This window comes from Lycorma delicatula, chromosome 8, assembly GCF_047948215.1.
Source record: "Lycorma delicatula isolate Av1 chromosome 8, ASM4794821v1, whole genome shotgun sequence".
NCBI classification, from domain to species: Eukaryota; Metazoa; Arthropoda; class Insecta; order Hemiptera; family Fulgoridae; genus Lycorma; species Lycorma delicatula.
This window is the reverse complement of record NC_134462.1, coordinates 61,924,868-61,946,534: the sequence shown is the minus strand read 5'-3', so window position 1 is coordinate 61,946,534 and position 21,667 is coordinate 61,924,868. Positions and strand designations below refer to the sequence as shown.

General features: G+C 27.8%; 1 protein-coding gene across 5 annotated transcripts in view; it reads right to left on the bottom strand.

Annotated features, from left to right (window-relative positions):
- AdamTS-A (ADAM metallopeptidase with thrombospondin type 1 motif A) overlaps positions 1-21,667 on the bottom strand; it is an 854,579-nt gene that overhangs the window by 51,496 nt on the left and 781,416 nt on the right. For 4 of the 5 annotated variants that reach the window (XM_075374246.1, XM_075374249.1, XM_075374251.1 and 1 more), the window contains 6 exons: positions 13,613-13,782; positions 13,328-13,454; positions 11,634-11,760; positions 10,567-10,777; positions 8,572-8,736; positions 1,569-1,733 (listed from right to left, as the gene is read on the bottom strand). In XM_075374246.1, coding sequence (XP_075230361.1) covers positions 1,569-1,733; positions 8,572-8,736; positions 10,567-10,777; positions 11,634-11,760; positions 13,328-13,454; positions 13,613-13,782 — 965 coding nt within the window. The remainder of the gene's footprint in view (positions 1-1,568; positions 1,734-8,571; positions 8,737-10,566; positions 10,778-11,633; positions 11,761-13,327; positions 13,455-13,612; positions 13,783-21,667) is intronic. The other variant, XM_075374247.1, reaches the window with a different exon arrangement.

Below are 21,667 nucleotides of genomic sequence, written 5' to 3'. Positions count from 1 at the left end.
ATTGCCGCTGAATGTTGAGGTCCTACTTGCTATTTGTTTTGCCTTAATTCCTTTTTCATAATTTGCTTTTCCTTTTACTTTTAAAACAGATAAAAAGCTTTTTAGAGTGTCAAATGAAAAGAAAATAATTACATAACTAAAACTGAAAATGTTTTTTGACATAAACATATAAAATAACACCTGCAGATGGGTTTTTAATTTTTTTTTTTGCTAGTTTTTTAATTGATTTTCAGAAAAAATGAAATGGACTGGCCTGTTTTTTATTCTAACTGAATTCATAAGTATCATATATGTATTCATATTTTATCAATCACCACTGTATAACATAAGACCACACATATATGAATACAACACTGTTTAATTACAACTCTATTAGTTCCACTAACATTTACTTTATATAAAGCTGTAATTCTTACAGCCTTCTGTTTTATCCTATGTATCTAATTATATTTGCAGCTTTTATTTATAATGTTTTATTCATATTTATTGATATTCTTGAGAAAAATATGCAGAACAAACAGCGTTCATAATTTTACCCCATATTTTTTTTGTTTTTCTGTATGTTTTTTTAAGACACATAGTTTATTAAAAAAAAATGAAAATGATTGTCATAATGACAATGGTTGTATGATGTTTACTAAGAATGAAAAATCAATTCAATTAACTGAAAAAGTAGATCTTATTTTTTAAAAAATCATAAAGAATATAAGCTTAGTACTTTTTGTTAATATCATGTACTTTCTAAAAATAGTGTAAAGGAAATGAGTTTCTAAAAGATAATTTTGTGAGTCATTTTTGAATTCAGTTGTCAAACAATAGAAACAAAATTTAATTAACAGATTAATGAAAATTTATAAATAAAAGAAAAATTTTCTCTACATCCAATATTGAAGTTTATTATTATTATTTTGATGTCCTTTTTCTATTCTTTGCTACTCCATATACAACCAAGAAATAGTTATTTTAATTTATTAGGATAATATTCATGAATGTATTTTGAAGAACATTGCTTGTTTTAAATAGTGCCTAACAGAAGTAAACAGTATAGGCTAAGAAAACAAGTAAATGCTAGGTAAGATCAGAAACACTTTTTGAAATAACCAATATCATGTAATCATTATTACAGTAATAATGTAATTTAAACAGAAAAATAAATACTACATTTGATTGTTAAGTATAATAATAATGCAGCTCAAAATGCAAAGTGAAGCCTTCAAACTTAAATCATATCTACTCTCATGCAAAAAATAAAATAAATTTATTAACATCCATGCATTTTCAGAAAAAGGTAATCAAAAATATTACTATTATGTAGCTTTATACAACAATTTTTGCACAATTCTACTGGCTTGTTATACAAACAATGTTACAAAATCTATGATACTGTGGTTAAAAAAAGATCATTTTTATTTTTACTGCATATTTAAATATATTATTCTATACAATGGCACTTTTTGTTGATATTTCTGTATATATTTTATTGAAATACTCATAAAAACAATAAATGAACAACAACAATAATAAACACCCATTTTAACATTGAACAAGTACTTAACAAACAAACAAACCTGTGACCATTCTCCAGAAATCCATTCTGGACAAGGCTCAAGGTTGCATTTTTCTTTATGATGCGGAATTGGTTCATGAGTGCAGTATCTCATTTCAATTACTGTATTCTCTTCTAAACACCAATATGGCCTATGACGTTCTCCAATTCCACATGTCACAGAACACTATGAAAACAAAATGCCAATCACTCATATTTAATATTATTTTAAAGCAAAGCTGAGAAAGAAAGCTGGTAAAAAAAATCTGCTGAAGCTCTACCCCTCATTATTGTAGCAAATTAATAAAAGGGGTTTACAACGTAAGAAAAGCATTAACTGTTTCAAATTTGAGCAGAAACTACATTGTAAAAAAAAAACTTCATTTACACTCATACATATCATCCTCATCCATCCTCTGAAGTATCATCTGAACTAGCATACTGGTATATTTTTTATTAAGTAAATCTCCTGATCGATTTTGCCATACACACCTGATCCAATCTAAAATTAAGGTTTCATCCATCCAACCTGATTCCTGTGCTCTGATAATAACTCCATTTACCTGTACGGTAGGAAGAGTTTTTCTTTTAAAAACAATGTACGGAGGTAATTTTGATCCATCAGAATGCAAAGCATAACACCTTTGTTTTTCATTACCACCAGTGCGAATTGCAACACTTTTTTCATCTTTTTTGTTCACAATTTTGTCAAATGGTGTTTCAAAATATACGGGGTTTGATCAGACTTTATCTCCTTTTGTTTTTTTAACTTTTTCCTTTTATTAATTTTTTTAACTCTCCTTTTTTTTAATTCAAATATATTGATTTAATAATTATTAACCTGTGCGATTGAAAAACTCTTTTACAGTAGATAATAATTCAATGATAATAAAACTTAAAAAAATGTGTAAATGCAATTTAATAGGCATTACATAAGTGTATATGTAATAGATTTGGTGAAACATCTGATTATTTAATATTAATTGAAAATTATTATTTAGAAACCCATTATTTTTGGATTTTCTAGTTTAATTTTATTTAATTATTCTGGAATTTCTGTTTAATTATCTACAAGGTTAACTACAGAATGACTGAAAAATATACCCTCACAAGAACAACATATTTACTGAGGCATACATGCCCAATCTGTAACAAAATTCTTATTTTTTAGTTCATTACTCCTCTGATATTGTCAGATAATATTCACCCTAAGTTGGAGCTGATCGTCATTTCATTTATTTATGTTTGTTCCCAATCATTTAATTGCTGTTTGGTTTGTTATAATTCTTCTCATCTTAATTTGTACACATGTTTTCTAGTTTTCAAATTTTCTCTCTCTTTATATTCATCATCCTCTCATAATTTTTTTATTCTTCCCTTGTTCTTAACATTTTCTTCCCCTTCATATTCATCTTTCTGTCGTTTTTTGAGATACATTTCTTCATGTTATCTTACTTTTTCCTGTATGATTGTTTTTTTCATTTTTGATTATTCACAAAATAATCCAATAATAAAAACTGAATATTTTACACAGTTAGGTCACAATTAACATTTGTAACCAGTCTACAGGAGTTCACTAAACGGAAAAGTTTAATTATTATTAACTTTTCTTTATATGACACCAGAAATCTAAAACTTTTGTTAATCAGCAACTCATGAAGATATGAATAATACTGATCTAGAATACGAGTAATAAAGGGACTTTTACTCTATCCTAATATTTCATGTAAGACTGTTGAATTAATAATACTATAAATATTTGATGTTAATAAAAACTCATATTTCAGCAATTGTGTAATTGTCCACTTTAATAAAGAATTGAAGAATTGTATCTCACTTTCAGATGAAGTAAGTTTAAATGAAGTGCAGCAAAAAATCTGTATATGTAATTCAATAGGTGTATAAGGAAGTCATATGGTGTCCACATCAGATTTTTTAATCAAACAATTTCAGACCAAACAATTTTTTTTTTTTAATCATATAATTAAAATATTGGACGATATTTCTTGTTGAGCTTTCACTGTTTGTTTTTATTTATTTCATAAAAAAGAGAAATTTTTATAAATAATTTAAAATGCATTTAAAAAAAAAGAATTCTTAAGGATAAGTAGGAAAAAATGTCAAACTTCATAAAACTAACTATTCTTATGACAAAACATACAGCTATATAGTAAAAAAAAAAACTATCCCAAACCAAATCTTCTTTTTTTTTATTTTAGTTCATAATTCATTTCAATAACAGTTTATTTACATTTTATTTTTGGTTGACTGTAATACATTTTTTATTAGTGTAAGCAAATCATTTTGTAACATACTTTAAGCAAATAAGTTTCATGTTAAGTATTATTAGTAACTACTGGAGAACTACAAATGCATAAAACTACAGTCTAAAAAAAAATTATCATGCAAAGCAGTTATTAAAAGATATCTGATTTACTACTTTCAAGCTGGCAGCTAATTATTAAAAAAATGATTCATATATTGTTAAATTAAAAAAAAATTGTTTTTCAAGAAAAACATTTAAAAACTCAGAAATCTGTGTAAGACAATCATTAAAATTACTAACCATCCATTTCTGAAATTTTATTGTGGCCTTTATGTGTTAATGTGTTTCACAGCTATGTACTACATGTACATTAGTACATACATGTACATGTACCTAGCTATCAGTACTACATGTACATGTACATGTAGTACTGATATGATTTTTGATTGCATTCAGAAAATCACACTTTTTAAATTCTGTTAATATATAATTTTGTTTTAATTAATAAATTAAAAATCAATCCTTTCTTGCATTGAAAGAAAATTACAGAGTGAAGTTACATGAATGCATTTATAAAATTTTTTATTTCTTTATGAAGAAAACATATCAGTTGATACAAAATAAAAGAAGTCTATTTTTTGGATATTTTTTTTTAATTTTAAACATTAATGTCTGGTGAAATTTAGAATGCTATGAAAAAATGAAAAATTAGATAGTACATCAGTAAACTCATTTTCTTATATTATAAGTACAATTTTTCTCAGAAACCTTCTTCTCAAAGTGTTGTTTAGTTAAGTAATAAATTTCAGTATAAAGTAAAAATTGATTACTGTTATAAAAATTTGTAAGAGAGAGATAGAGTGAGAGCAGGGGATGGAGAGAGAGAGAGAGAGAGAGAGAGAGAGAGAGAGAGAGAGAGAGAGAGAGAGAATATTTGATTACTTTTATTAATTGCTAGGTCTTGAAAGACCTACAGCAAATAAGTACCGTATTTATTCGAGTACCCCCCGCCCACGAATAAGCCCCGCACCTCGATTTTCCAGACCGAAAATCTAAAAAAAAATTGAGTATATACTGGTATTTTAAAGTGCAACAGATATGATAAAAAAATATGTAAATACGAAAATATTCAGAAAGTAAAGCATTTAATTCGTTCATTTAAATTACAATATTAATATTACATTAATAATTAATTACCGTAAGTACCAATTTAGTTCAGAATCAGTAGGCCAGTAAAATGGAACCCACCGGGTTGGTCTAGTAGTGAACGCGTCTTCCCAAATCAGCTGATTTGGAAGTCGAGAGTTGCAGTGTTCAAGTCCTAGTAAAGCCAGTTATTTTTACACGGATTTGAATACTAGATCGTGGATACCGGTGTTCTTTGGTGGTTGGGTTTCAATTAACCACACATCTCAGGAATGGTCGAACTCAGAATGTACAAGACTACACTTCATTTACACTCATACATATCATCCTCATCCATCCTCTGTATTATCTGAATGGTAGTTACCGGAGGCTAAACAAGAAAAAAAAAAGGCCAGTAAAATGAAAAAAAAGTATCATGTTGAAAAGGATCATTTCAATACACTTTTCAATATGGGATTTTATTTTTAATTAATCACTGTCACTGTCAATGTCTGTAGAAGAGTTACTGGTAGTCTCCACGTTGCTCTGCCAAAGGTGATCGTCTTCACTAGCATCAAGTTCATTAGATATTCCACATTTTTTGAAACTTTTCCTTACTAATTCTGTGGAAATATCTTCCCAAGCATCTTTTATGTAAACAAATATGGTTAAAATCTGGGCGTTTGATTCTTCCTGTAGGTATGAGAAAGAAATTTTCATCAGCCATCCATTTACGGTACAGTTGTTTTAATGCAGATTTGAACGGTTTATTAATGCAAACATCTAGTGGTTGCAATAGAGATGTCAATCCGCCTGGAATTATTACTTGGTCTTTCATACCCTTTTTTAAAATGACTTTCACTTTATCAGTCGTATGCCCCCAATAACTATCCATTACTAGCATACTGGTATATTTTTTATTAAGTAAATCTCCTGATCACTTTTGCCATACACACCTGATCCAATCTAAAATTAAGGTTTCATCCATCCAACCTGATTCCTGTGCTCTGATAATAACTCCATTTACCTGTACGGTAGGAAGGTTTTTCTTTTAAAAACAATGTACGGAGGTAATTTTGATCCATCAGAATGCAAAGCATAACACCTTTGTTTTTCATTACCACCAGTGCGAATTGCAACACTTTTTTCACCTTTTTTGTTTACGGTTTTGTCAAATGGTGTTTCAAAATATACGGGGTTTGATCAGCGTTTCCTATTTGAGAAGGCAAGTAGCCTTTATCTTTTCTAAGATTTATTATGTATTTGTGAAAATGTAACATTTTTTGTTCATAAGTGTCTGGAAGTAGTTGAGAAATGGTCGTCTTTCGTCTTATTGACAAATCATTTCGTGCAAAAAATCGTGTTATCCATCCACTGCTTGTTTTAAAATCAACTTTACTCAATGATTTAGCGATTTCACGACCATATGACTGACACATTTCTATTGTGACAGCATAACTGCATTTCCTTTTTTCCATAACAAAGTCATGCAATTTTTTTTCTATGTCTGTGTATTTTGATTTTAAGCCACAAAAAGCCCTTTTATTACCAATGCCTTTCACCAGATGTTGTTTCTTCTTACACCAGTCTCGAATGCAGCTTTCATCTACGTCAGATTTTCTTCCTGCTGCCCGATTTCCAATTTTTTCAGCCTCTTCTATAACGCGTAGTTTTTCATTTACTGTAAAAGATCGTAGACGCTGTCCTTTTATACTCATTTTAATGACGTAATTAAAATAAATCACCGTATTAAACTTTACAAAATAAACTAAACAGATAAAATGTACACAACTGTCCACATATACAAACAGTACAATGACTATGGCGAATAGACAAGACGACGATGGGTAACTGATACTATAACTGTAGCGTCATTAGAACCGGATGCAGCCTATACAGAATGAATCAGTTTTATAAAAATACTGTAACTTTGTTCCTATCGATAATATGAACAGAATGCTAATAATTAAGGATGTATTCTGTATAAGCGGCATCCGGTATTGATAAACGAAAGCCTAATGTAATTTATGTGATTGAATTTAGGTACTTCTAAGAAAACGTTTACTTTACATAAATTATCCTGGCTAAAGGTTATGTTTCAAGTAACATAAAAATAAGCACCCTTATTTTTTCTCTCCAATTCCAAGAAAAAAAGTGCGGGGAGTACTCGAATAAATACAGTAAGTAAAATAATATTTATATGCACTATAAAATTACGAGCAATTATTATAAAACAAGAAAGCATACTGTAATAGAATTTAAAAAAATAAGTCAGGAAAAGAAAATAAAAAGAATCTGAGTACAAACTGAAGTATATTAGAAAGGCTAAGAGAAACTTCAATTTTAGTTCATCTACAGATAACCAACATCCTTTTGCACAACATTAAAAAGGAACATAATATGATGTATTCAGGAAGTGAATTCCAGACACATTAAGTGAAATTATGAGGTATGAACTACACTGAAGTTTGGTAAAATGAAACCTGGAGATCACTTAAGAGAACAGGTATCTGGAATTAATCAATGACAAAAGAAATTTTGGTGCAGGCAGCTCTGACCATACAAATTGTACCCCTAAAAGCGAATGTACTGCTGTCAAGTACAACACCTGGCATGTTCCAAAATCCAATTGATTTAGTCAGCAAGAATATCCCACTGTAGCATATTTAAATTTAGATGGGGGTGGTTACAAGCTTTAGATTAACCAGTCAAGAAGGAAGTGTCATGATTTATGATCCATTGCTTCAGCTATGCTCTTCAACAGAAAATAGCAATGTATTTGAAAATCTTTGTTAAATAAATAATAAGAGGGATGAAAAAATAATAAAAGATGATAAAAGAGTTTAGCAGAGAAAGAAGTAATATGACATGATAAAACTGAAATCTAATTAACAATCTAATCCAAAGAGTAATATTATTTTCAGACATTTTATTAAATAATAAATATGCATTTGATTAAAAATAATTAAATACAAAATAAATAAATAAAAAACAAAATGTACAGTAAAACAGTTATTATAGGTATTTGAGATCAGATGGAGCTGCCAACTTGACTACATAATTTTTTCAAACATTTTAGTAACATACCAGAGGTAAATAGAATGATTAAAAAACTATTACTTACTTGATTTACTTCAAACTGTCCAAATATCTTTCTTCTGCATAAGTTTTTTTTTTATCAATAAGCAGTATTTACCATTGTTTATAATTGTTTTATACCAATTTATTTTAAAATTTGATTGAATAGATTAAATGTAAAACTTCTAATATTTTTTTATGAATTTAGTTCTAGAACATTTATTCCAATGAAATAATGTTAAAATGCATATATACTTAATAATTATAGATTATATAGAAAGATTCACAGATATGAATATCCCATATTTAACATTAAAAAATGAAACTACAAAGTAGTTTATACATAAAGTTACACCTACAAACCTAGCAAGTGTACTTATTAAGTTATACATCATTACACTACTGAGAAAGTAAACAGTAGCAACAAATGACAAAGACTGTTTGCAACTGAAGCATTTTTTAATTATTGAAACTGGGTAGAATAATTTAAGAGTACTCAGAAAGCACAAAAATTTCTTTTAAAAATTATTTTAAGAAAAAAAATAGAATTACTTACAGGGGTCCATTCACCTACAGACCATTCAGGGCATTTCTGAGTATTACATACACGTTCATCAATTTTTTCATATAACTGACATAAAGAATCATTCATAGGGTGATCCATGTTATCTACACACTCAGCCATTCTTCTTTCTACTCCAGAACCACATGTTTTTGTACACTGTGAACAAATTGCATAACCAGAAACCACATACAGTAAATTGAAATTGACTTAAAAGATTATAAATTTATAAAAGATAGTAAATTTAGAAATCAGGAAGAATATTTCTGATAAATATATTTCCAATTTTTTATTTTATAATTCAATTCTTGTCAGATTGTTTCTAAGTATACAAATACTGCAAATATATGAATTATTTACACGGGTTTTACTTCCTCAAAAATATTAATAAAACATTAAGATTACTTTCATTACATAATAATATATGATTTTTCCTAGTAAACATAAAACTTTTTCTTGGCATGGAATGATTGTTATTCTTGGTAATAGCTATATCATTTTCAGGAGTGAGTGGTATTTTCTACAACTGTTAAGTTATAGCATCTTATATATAAATTATTAGTCAAGAAAACACCTAAATCTTTCTTGTTAGGATTTCTCTTTTGTCTGTTTATCATTTAGTACTCATTACACGAGAATGACATCATTCTTTTTATTGTAGTTCTGAACAACAATATTTTTCAGGAGTTTAGTATAAGAAAAATCAAAGAATGGCTGGAATTATTTAATTTAGTAAATCATCTTCTGTGAGTAAATTAAAATTTGATATATCTTTGAAAAGTATTTTTCATACAAAACATTTGGCAAAGCAAAAAGTCAATATATTTTTTACTTTGTTTATCATTACATGAATCATTTTTGAAAGGAAAACTTAGAAACTTTTATATTTTGATTATAACAGAGTCAAAACCATTGATTGAACTGGAACTGAAACTACTACCTGATAAATTATGCACTGAAATGTTTGAGGATATATATCTTAAAAATGGACAAATATTATAAAAATTTATTTTATTGAATTTTATGTTTCTTTATTATTTACAAAAATTGTTCAATCATTTTGAGAGATTTTAGGTAAGGCCATTAAAAGGGCCTATTCTTAGAGCTCTGATTTCAAAGGATTTACTTCAGCTGATTATAACTCACAAATTCACGATCAGATTGTTTATATTCCTTTTAGGTTGAAATAGTTAATATAAGAGTTACTGCTAATATAAAAGATGGTCGGATATCATTTTAAACGACTAGGCACTAACATAGAAATAATTAGAGAGGAGCTGTTCCTTAATTTTTTAATGACAAAATTAACAGCTACAATAAAATTATCTGTATTTGTACAGCAAACATTAACTTATAATTAACAATTTTAAATGGTTTCAAAGTACAATATAAACAATTAAAAATAATTTTGATTTAAAATCATTACAAAAATGTATATATTTATGTGTTAGAAAGCTGTAAGTGACAAACTCGCTACAGGTTAGGCTTTCTGTTTAGCTATCAGACAAAAGGTAAGTCCTCATTCTGTAGGCATAGCTGCCAACAGAACTGTAGCTAACTGAACTGTACAAATACCAAGACTGTAGAAAAAGCTACTCCATACAACCTTAGTGTGAACCCAGTAGGTGATCAGCCAAATTCTATAAAAGATTCTGAAGAGGAAGAACTAAAAGTGAAAAAGAGATTTAACCACAGAGTAATTACAAAATGATACAAACAAATCCACTTAAAGGGGCCCTAGAGACCTCCAGGTAGTGGATGGTCATTAGTAGTATTCATTTAATGGATGCATAAGTAGTGGTATCCTCTGGAACAGGATGGCACTTTTACAAAAGATGTGATTGTTTGTTAAAAATAACATTTCTTGAAAATTATTTCTTTCTATAATATTTGTGATTAAGTCTTGATATGAAAATATTGTTTGCAAAAAAAAAACACTAATAGAAATCTTAGTTGTAATTAAATAAGTAAAAAAAAACCAATACTTACAGGCCCCCAGTTTGCATATTTCCAGTGAGCAACATCACATGGTCCATAACAAGGTTCTAAAACCTTTGGTTCTGGTAAATGACTGCAAGAATTATTATTTATCAGTAATGATGGACGAGAATCATAATATTTTTGAACACATTGAACAGTTAAGATGCGTGTACCTTCACCACAGTGACTAGAGCATTCAGATTGACTTATAACTTCCCAACTAGAAAAAAAATATTTTACCATTATGGAATTTTTTTTTTACAGTTCAATTTTTATTCAGCACATAATAACAATTATTATCACTCATACAACTTAATAAAAATTTTTGAATGTACACACACAACATTCATATCCAACTGGTTTGTTTTCATTAACAAATTTGTTATATCAATTATCATATTATATATAAGGCTCTGGTGAACAAAATAAAAATTTATTTGTCCAACTATGAAATATTAATGACTTTCTTTGTTTTGAAAGTGAAAAGGCTAAATTTTCCCGCTATTTTATTATGTTAGGATATGTGTCATAATGAGAATGCTACAACTTTTAATTCTATAAAATATAATCTCTACACAGTTTTTTAAATTTTTAATTGAACATCCACCTAATATGTTCTTTATACTTGTAGAAGATAACATCATCTCAGTGTAATGTCAAACTGTGAATGGAATCACATTCTTGCAAAAATGCCAGCAGATGAGTGGATCAATTATTTTCATAAACATGTTTTACAATAATTTAACAAGTTATATCATAACTTGTCCTTTAATTGAATATTAAAATGCTGCAGTATTATATATATATATATATATATATATATATATATATATATATATAATAATTAAATAAACATTACTACTTTCTGAATACATGGAAAAATATGGTTTTCCTTTAGCCATCATAATTTGGTAAACAACTGTAAAATATGCATTATTCATAAAGCTGAACAATTTTTGTTGAAAAACAATTTCATATATTTAAAAAATGAGTTAATTTTTATTGTGTATGCTCGCGCGTACATTTATTAATAAGGAGTTGTTCAATAACATAAAAAAATTTGATTTTATACTTACTCAAGTTCACAATGATTATTACATTCTAAAGTTGGAGAATATGGTTGTTGAAGTCCATTGCATAACTCCTTAGCTACCTCTTGCCTTCCTTCAGCATGCACACATTTTACTAATCTTCTCTGTTCGCCTGTTGCAATGTAAGAGATTATTATTTTTTAATATACTACATAATTGTCTATTTTTTAAAAATCTGTTTAATCTGTTCATTTTAATTTTAACACTGTTCAGAAAAACCTAATTGATAGAATTTATGCTGAAAAATTTGTATTTTAAGTAATACATATACAAATACACAAACATAAATTTTAAACAATATATATTCAATCAAATACACTGAAGTATAATACTTCTTAAAAATAAAATTAATTCCAAAAATATATCTTAAGGATAAAGATACAATAATAATACAAAGAAATTATAATAGTGCAAATAATAAATAAAAAAATTCTTAAACTTCTAAAATTTAAATCTTAAAATAATAAACTAAACCAAATTTTATGAAAAATTAAAACCTTACAAAAAAATATTTTCAGTCGCTCTTACAATCTCTGCCTTGCCTCTTACAACCAGTTGCAACAATAACTGAAAACAGTGCATTTATAAAATTTGGTTTGATGTGTGGTTTTATAGTTTCAAATAATTTTCATTGCTAATCATAATGGAAAAAAATTATTTATAAAAACAATACTTAAATTTTTTCAGAAATATTTATGAATGAAAACAGAAGTGCATAAAAATTGTTTGACAATTAATGTTAATTTATTCCATGAAAGAACAATCCATTGTTTACTAAATTTTAAATAAATATTTTAAAACTGGAAATAAAAGTTCTTTAATATAGTATAATTCTACCCCTAGAATAATAAATTCTTTTCATAAAAATAACAGTATTACTCTAAATTTAATTAAGTTATTCTAGATATAAATAATTCTATATCATTATAAAATCTGATAAGAAAATTTAGAGATAATAATAGAGTATTGTTGTCAAGCAATACCTAATAACAGTCCAAATATTTAAAAAAAATGTTATCATATCCATGGACCAAGGACCAGATCCAAACCCTAAGATTTCAATGTTTAGTAGTTGATAAACAAAAAACTGAAAAGTCAGTGATTTAAATTCCACTCCGCTAATTATTTCATTTAAATAATGTTATAACTTTTAAAAATATGATTAACAAAACCGAGCGTTACAAAAAACCAAAAACAAGTATATTTGCAATTTAGTTGAAATTCTACTTAAGGGGCAATTCAAACTAAATGAATTTTTCCATAAAGTGCATTGCAGAAAAATGTTAACAAAGGTTTTCTTAGTTACAAATGATTAAAGGAATAACACAATGACAGAGGTTATATTATAAGAATGCTCAGTTGAAACAAATGTGTGAGAAAGAAAGATTGATACAGAGTTTACAGTGCTAGATAAGAGAAGGGGGTATTATCTTTCAGTGTGATTCTTAGAATGTAACAGTAGCTTAATGTTGGTTATCAACAACATTTTTTTCAATTAAGTCATAATTCTTACAATTTTATAACATATCACGAACATAATGATAACAATATTATTAAAGGACAGAATAAAATTATAAATTATTTTATTATTATACAACATATTTTTTTGTTTAATGTAGTTCCTTATGGTAATATAATATAGCAGAAATTATTTATAAGTAAAAGATAACATTACATACCATTGCACACTTTATCACATGTGCTCCAATCAGTGGAAAGTTCCCAGGCGTATTGTACTAAAGAACTATGTTGAACAGTATAGTGATAAACTATATCAGGCGGATAAAGATCTCCAACAGATAATATCTGCAATAAATTTGATAAATTATTCATATAAATAAAAGATTTACACTAATTTAAACAATGGGATAAACAACTTTATTATAGTAAAAAGAAATATTCAGATTTTTAACTACCTATTATTTAATGATTAATAAAAATAATAAATGAGAAATAAAAATTACCTCAATGATAAGATCCTTTGTTAAAGGTCGAGAACAATTAATTCTTTCTACTGCTGAAACTGAACCAGAATATTCAAGAGTTGTTCCACCATATAACATTAGCTTACGAAATGTGGTCACAATAAAATTACCATTTAATATATAATCTCCTGTTTCACCATCAATCAAAGCTGCAAAAAATTTACTTTATTTTTTAAATATTATTTCAACATCTATATATAAATATTTATATAAAATAAAGGGTACAATTCAATAATAGTAGACATATAATACAATAATAGTAGATAATTCTGGGATAAGTGCACCTTACTCATTTTTTCTGCATTTAACAACAAAAATTAGAAAAATGAGTGAAACTATTAAAGTGAAAATTTATAAATGGAATTGATTAGAACTGTAAGGTCTAGCTTGTGAAAATAACCTTACTGTATTTGTAATACTTTAAGTAATGTTAATTACTGATCATTAATTGATGATTCCAATTGAGAAGGTATTACCACTCTCACTGGTTTTTGAAGTTATACTTCTTTTGGCGTATTAGGAGAAACTGATCAGAGTCTATTTTCAGCAAGTTAATACGCACCGATGTAACACACCATGAATTTAGTTTTTCATATCATAAGCCACTTGATAATCCTCATGCCTATTCAATCATCGTCTGAAGAATGAATGAAACTAAACTAATTGAAATATATTCAGTGAACTTAGTTTTATATAACTACAAATACTTCAATAGTTTTTAAATTGTATAAAATAAATATTATATAATTTAAGTGTTATTTATTCAAACAAATGCGTTTAATTCATAGTATTTAATGTCATCTATCAATCGTTTGACTCAATTAAAATTTATTTGAATGCATAAAAAAATTATTTTCCTATTTACACCAAAGAAGTACAACTTACATGTGTATAAAAGTACACACACACTTTTTTTTTTTAGTATATTTCAAACTTTTTATATTGTATAATATTCAATAAACATACAACATAGTTAATGCTTACAAAGTAAAAAGTACAAAAAGTATCGACCAGGTACTAAATCATTAGATGAAGCTAACAGTGGGTGCTCTTCAGAAAACTGTACTAGCCACCAATTTGAAACAGAAAATTTTATTAAAGATTTTTATACACATATGTCAGTGAAGTTGGAAATTTTAAAATTCCTGAATTAAAGAAATTTTTCATTTTAACGTGAATTTTTCTAGTTTTCTGTTTGCTAAGATGTGCCATTTTATTTTTTAAGAATAACACTTGACAGATGGCACCATTATGATTTAAGCACTTTTCAAGTTTTAATCAAAAATTTCCCATTACTTGCTGTAACATGGTTGTTGTAATGTGTGCAACTTATTGAATTTTTAATCTTATTTCTGCTGGTGTTTGCAATTATTCAACAGACATCTTTCTCTTGAGTAAACCCCAAAGAAAACAGTCACATGCAGACAAATCAGGAGATCAAGCCAGTCAAACAATGCCTCCATATTTGGATATGATATGGTTTACAAAGAGTTCTCTTAAAGAAGTAACAAGACACATCAGCAGTATGACTTGACCACTGTCTAGCTGGAACCACATAATTTACAGAAATTGAACTAATTCTTGCCTGAAAAATATTGTACTATGCTTGTGTAATGTACTGCAGTAACAGTTGCAGTATTTCCTTGATTGTCTTGAAAAAAGAATGGTCCAGTAATCTGCCAGATGATGAAAGTACACACCAAACTGTGTGACTTTCGGATTATGTAAAGTTTCTCATATAACTGAAGTGGGATTACATTAATTTGTCTGCTTATTTAATAATCATTCAGATGAAATTAACTTCATACATATGGTGGATTAGGTTTTCACCACCATCCATTTATTCTAACATTTCTAGAAAAAATTCATGTTAGCAACCAAATCAAGCACCTTGTAATCCCTGAATAATTTGAATTTTATAGGGTGAAAACTTAAGTCCTTACATAAGAGTTGACGAATCGACAGTTCACTGATATTCATTACTAATACATGTTTACTCAGATTGTTTTGTTCTGAATTATAGCAGTTTAAATTCTATCAATGTTTCCTGGTGTTTTAACACTTTTTGCTCTCCTTTATGTTTTAAATTTAATGTGGACCTGTTTTTCTCAAAATTTAAACCCATAAGTTAATTCCATGATCAGTTATTACCCACCCTAGATGCAGAATATTGAACTGATTGCACAATATTCTTCAAACAGTTGTCGCAAAGTAACCATTTAAAAAAAAAACAAGTTAACACAGAAAGCATGATGTGCCATGTTTATTAAATGGTATTAAATGACTGACAATATATAATCATGATCAGCACCCTCATCTGAACGTCAAATAAATAACCAACTTTTAAGTTTATATGCATTATCATAAATTCTGCTTTCCAAATTTTATCTTGTGAGTATTTTCATTGTGATCTCAGTTCATTAAATGATATTTTAAAATAAAAATTATGTACACTGAAACTTTAAAATCACTTAAAAATTCACAAAAAAAAATCAATTAGAACTTAAACTGAAATCTTGTTTAAACTAGAATCTTATTTAAAGAGTTAAAGTACACATTTATTTAGTTATTTAGAATGTAATCAAAAGTTCAAATATAACACTCTTATTGACCATATTAACATCACATATGAGTTTCCATAACTTAAAAAAAACCTAACCACATTAGCTGATGCTAGAATAAAAAAAAAGTCATACTTAGTGAGGATGGCTGAAAAAATGAATGAAAAAATTATAATGTAAGTTTTGGAAACTGAATTTAATAAACTTGGTTCTTTTATTATTAAAAAGTTCATAGTTTTATATAATAAATATATATTTTTTTATTCAGCACATAATAATATACTATATAAATCTTGTCATTGTAAAATGAATTATATACACATAAATTAAAAGACTAAAAAATTAGATGCGATTAAAGTTCATGTTAATTATTTAAATATAAACATATGAAATAATGTTCAAGTAAATAAATCTGACTAAAAAAAATTATTAAAAAAAAAAAAATTCAAAATGTAGAAGGCACTATTGAAAATTATCTTGGGCAGGAAACTAAGTATTTTTAAAAAATATGATTTCAAAATTTATTGACAAAGTAATACTGTCTCTGTAAAAAAAATCGTTTAATTCTATTTTAAATAAATTTGTTAGACTTTTCAAATCGTTCAGTAATCTAAAAGTGATGACAGAAGCATAATAAGGCTCTTTCTCATATGCCAGATGTACCATGTAGAATTACAAAAAAAAAAAAAAAAACAGTCTCATTGTCTAGTTTCATATGAGTAGATATTTCTATTTTTTAAAAATAAGTAACTAATCTTTTTTAACAATGATTACACATTTGTATGTGTAATGCAAAAATAAGTTAATATAAGTTTTCTAAATATTTATCTACATAATTAATTTCTTATGAGAACCAATTAATGATCTGACACTTCATCATTTTATCTTAAAAACTCATTCTGACTTTTTGAGGGGCCCACAAAAATGACCTTATATTTTAGTCGTAAATATATACAGTGAAACTTCCTTTAACAGATACTTCCCAATAATGGACTCTTCTTAATAATAGACACTTTTACATTCCTTGGCAGTTTTATAGTGGTATTAATGTAAAAAAATACTTCTCAATAGCAGACCATCAAAATAATGGATGCAGACAATAAACTTACCAATAAAAACTGTTCAGTCAGTTGTGAAAAATGGACAGCAGAAATAAAAATTGTAATTTTCCTTCTTTTATTTTATACTCAGTGTGACTAATTTGTTTATCTGTTGTGAATCACACCACTCCCCGCCTATGATGTTATGATTTTAATTGATTCATCATCCAGCATGATTCGTCATCATCATCAGTTGCTGTACAAGTGTATACTATACATTGAAATGGGTAATACTTTTGTTACCGTATAGTACTGTATTTTTTATTAGAGTTCAATTTTATGTATTTTATAAAAAATTTTACAACCGTCATTACTGCAACATAAAATAACTCAAAGTCGTAAACGGTTGACATTAAAGAAAAATGTAGCAGTTATAAATCTCTATGAAAAAGAGAAACTCAGTAAACGTAATATGGAAAAACGTTTTGACGTCAGGAAAACTCAGATATGTGATATCTTAAAAAGCAAACTTGATATCTTGTCATGGAGGAGGGTGTGTGGAACACCTGAACAAATTTAAGATATTCATTGTATGCGTTATTGGTAATGAGAATAAAACACGTGAAATAGTTTATAATGTACTCGATTTTATGAAGAAAGCACATAAAAATTAGAAGATGATAAACATTTAATACGCATTCAAAAATGTGTAGAATGAACTGCTGAGCTGTAGCTTGTGGGATTTCAAAATCGGAAATTCAAAAACTTTGAAAAGAAAAGCAGGATCTTTTTAAATCTAAATCACAGTTGTGCTGATTCAGCAAACTAAAAAAGTATTAACAACATTCAAAACCAGTTAGTGAATAAGACAGTTTTGAATAAACCATTGTATAAACCAAACAGTTTACGAGTTTCATGAAAAAAATGATAAACTGCCTATATTAAATAAATTACACGATGAACTTCAAAAGTGTGTTCAATTTAAAGGTTCTAGACCTACACTAACAACTATACTGAAAGAGTTCAGCTTTGTGGTGTAACACTGATAATAATAGAAAGCTTTGGGTTGAGAAAGAAGAAATCAGTGTAAGAGAAAGAACCTACTGGCTTGGTCTAGTGATGAATGCATCTTCACAAATCAGCTGATTTGGAAGTCGAAAGTTCCAGCATTCAAGTCCTAGTAAAGTCAGTTATTTTTACACAGATTTGAATACTAGTGGTTGGGTTTCAATTAACCACACATCTTAGGAATAGTCGAACTGAGACTGTACAAGACTACACTTCATTTACAATCATACATATCATCCTCATTCAACCTCTGAAGTATTATCTGAAAGGTAATTACTGGAGGCTAAACAGGAAAAAGAAAAAAAGGTGTAAGAGGAAGAGTTAGGCTTTTTAGTGTAAAACTGATAATAGAAAACTTTGGACTGAGAAAGAAGACACTCAGTGAAAAAGGATGGAATATTTAAGAAAAATGATTGCTGAAAAGAAAATTCTTCGATTGTTTATTTGGACAAATATATTTTAACATCCTATTTGACTACAAAATCGTGGTCAGATGACAGTGGTGCAGGAGCTAATGTGGCAATTAAGGTGATGGGTTAATCATAATCCATGCTGGAGGATAAATAGGGTTCATTCTGATCGCGTCGTTAAATTGTAAAATGAGTTCAAATGCACGTTCACATATTAAGTTATAGACTTAGCTAGTTCATTGGCTATTTGTCAAATTTATCTATTAGTAGACTGTAGTGTAATGTTATTCATACAACTGATATAAATCAAAGTTTGTCATCAACTAGCAAAATATATATTTTCTAGGAAATAATATAAACAATTTTAAAAATATAGATTAAAATTTTTAACATAAAATAAATATAAAATTGCATTAATTACTTAATCTGATACCATAAAAATAATGACTAAATTCAAATCATACACATTTGACCAATGAATTAATTACTTAAATTAATTCATATTATTTAAATCACAAAAATTGATTTATTAAAGTAAAAAACTAAAATAGTAGTATGCAAAAAATTTATACATAATAGTTCTTAATTACCATTATTTTATTTAAAAAATATGGTATTAGCTATTCATAAAATATATCTTAATGTAAATTAATTAAGTAATAATTTAAATTTTTTTTCAATATGAAGATTACGTTAATGAATAAAAAACAACTTATGGCACAAGAAATACATTTGATTTATTCACAGTATCCATATATAGTAGAACTGAGTTGGTAAGAAATATGTTGCAATATACTGGTTTTATTTTAATCCACTGCTAAAAGGAATGATTGTATTTTATGTACTGGAAGTAATATAAAACAGAAAGCTATATCAATCAAGTTATTTATGCAGTTGGAAAGTTTGATCAGTTGGAATGCAAGGTGCACAAAACAAATCCTATATATATGAGAATTTTTCACTTATCTAAGTGAAAAGATCTTTCACAAAGGTAAAAGCTTAGTTGATGGCAAGAAGGATCCTGCTGAACTAATTAAATACTTTGTGGGAGAGTATCATCATATGAATTTGTATCAACTACTCAAAATGGGAAAGAAACTGTAAGATAGTTTTGAAATAAGGTTGTAAAGAATGAAAAAAAATAACATAAAAAATGATAAATTAATGACAAGAATAGAAGACAGAAGAGTCTGTTTGATGAAGAAGATAAGGATAAAGAGCACATCTTTGTTAGGACTTCAGCTATGTAGAAACTCTCATCATAGAGGGAAAAGTGAAAGGTAGAGGAGGAAGAAGTACAAGGATGGATGCTAATACAGTACAACACGAAGAAAATAAGCTATTAGGTAATAAAAGAAAATGTTCAGGACTAAAAAAAAGGACATTCAATTGAAATTAATCAAGGATGTATCAAATTTTCAAAATTATTTTGCCAAACTGATACTTTTCAGTGAATAAGAAGTGAAATTAATAGAATGCTTTAACACTATCTACAATCAACATACTTCATTCATTCATTGTATTCTGCCAACAGGGAAGGTCTTGCTATGACTGCTCTCCACTTGTTCTGTTTTTGTTTCTGTATATTTTCCTCTTTCCACAACCTCATCAATCAACTGAAATCAACTTCTTCTTCTTCTTCTTCTTTTTCTTCTTCTTCCCCTTTCTCTCTTTCCATTTACCAATCCCTCAACTGCATCTATTCTTCTCAAACAGCACTTTCTTCTCAAACAGTATCCTAGCCAATCATTTTTCCTGCTTAAAATGGTATTTAACATATATATTCCTTTCCTCTTGTATTCTTCTGAATACCTTATTTGTTGTTCTATCCTGCCAACAGATGCTTACCATTCTACACCACATCCACATCTCAAACGCCTCAATTCACTGTTTGTCTTCCTTTCTTAAAGTCTATGTTTCTACACCATAAAGCATAACACTCCAAATAAAACACCTAGTCAATTTCTTCAAATCTAAATTTAATTTCGCATATGGCAAACTCATTTTTCTATTAGATATCTCCTTACCCATTGCTAGCCTCCTGATTTCTGTGGTACTGTTATGATCTTCTATTATGAGGTTACCCAAGTACTTAATTTTCACCACCTGCTCTAGTATCTCAGTCCCAATTCTTACATTAATATTTTCATCTCTGCCAACTATACCATACATTTTGTTTTCTTTTTGTTAATTTTCATCCCTAGATTCTCACAAGCCTTATTTAGATCGTTAAGCATTTCATTTAACTTTGTTACACTTTCTGCCAGCACCACCATGTCATCAGCAAATTGTATACATTCTATTCTTCTACCAACTATTACCCTTCAAACCATTGTTGATGATTTCTTCTAGATAAATATTAAATAGTGTAGGTGACAAAAAGCATTCTTGTCGCAGTCCCCTTCCTATTCCTACCTTTTGCGTTGTCTCATTTCCTATTCTTACTTTTATTTTCTGGTTCATATACAACTCTTCATAAGTCTCCTCCTTTCCAATCAATTCATTTCTTTTTCAAAATTATCATTAATTTATCCCATCTTACTCTATCAAAAGCTTTCCCAAGATCTACAACACAACATATTCTCTTCTTCTCTTTTATATATATCTTTCACCAACAATTTGAAGCAGTCCTATGGCATCCCTAGTTCTAACTTACCTTCTAAAACCATGTTATTCTTCTGCAATATTTTCATCCAATTTATTGTACAACCTCCTGTTCAGAATTTTTAGTAAGACTTTTGCTGCATGCAAAATTAGACTAATAGTCCGATATTCTTCACACTTTTTAGCATTGAATTTCTTTGGTAACGACACTATTACTGTATCCAGAAATTCTGTACGCCATCTACCCTCATCACATATTTTATTGCACAGATCCAACAATAGAATTTCTCCATTCTCTCCAAGAGCTTTAAACAACTCAATCAGTAATTCATCACATCCTCTAGCTTTTCC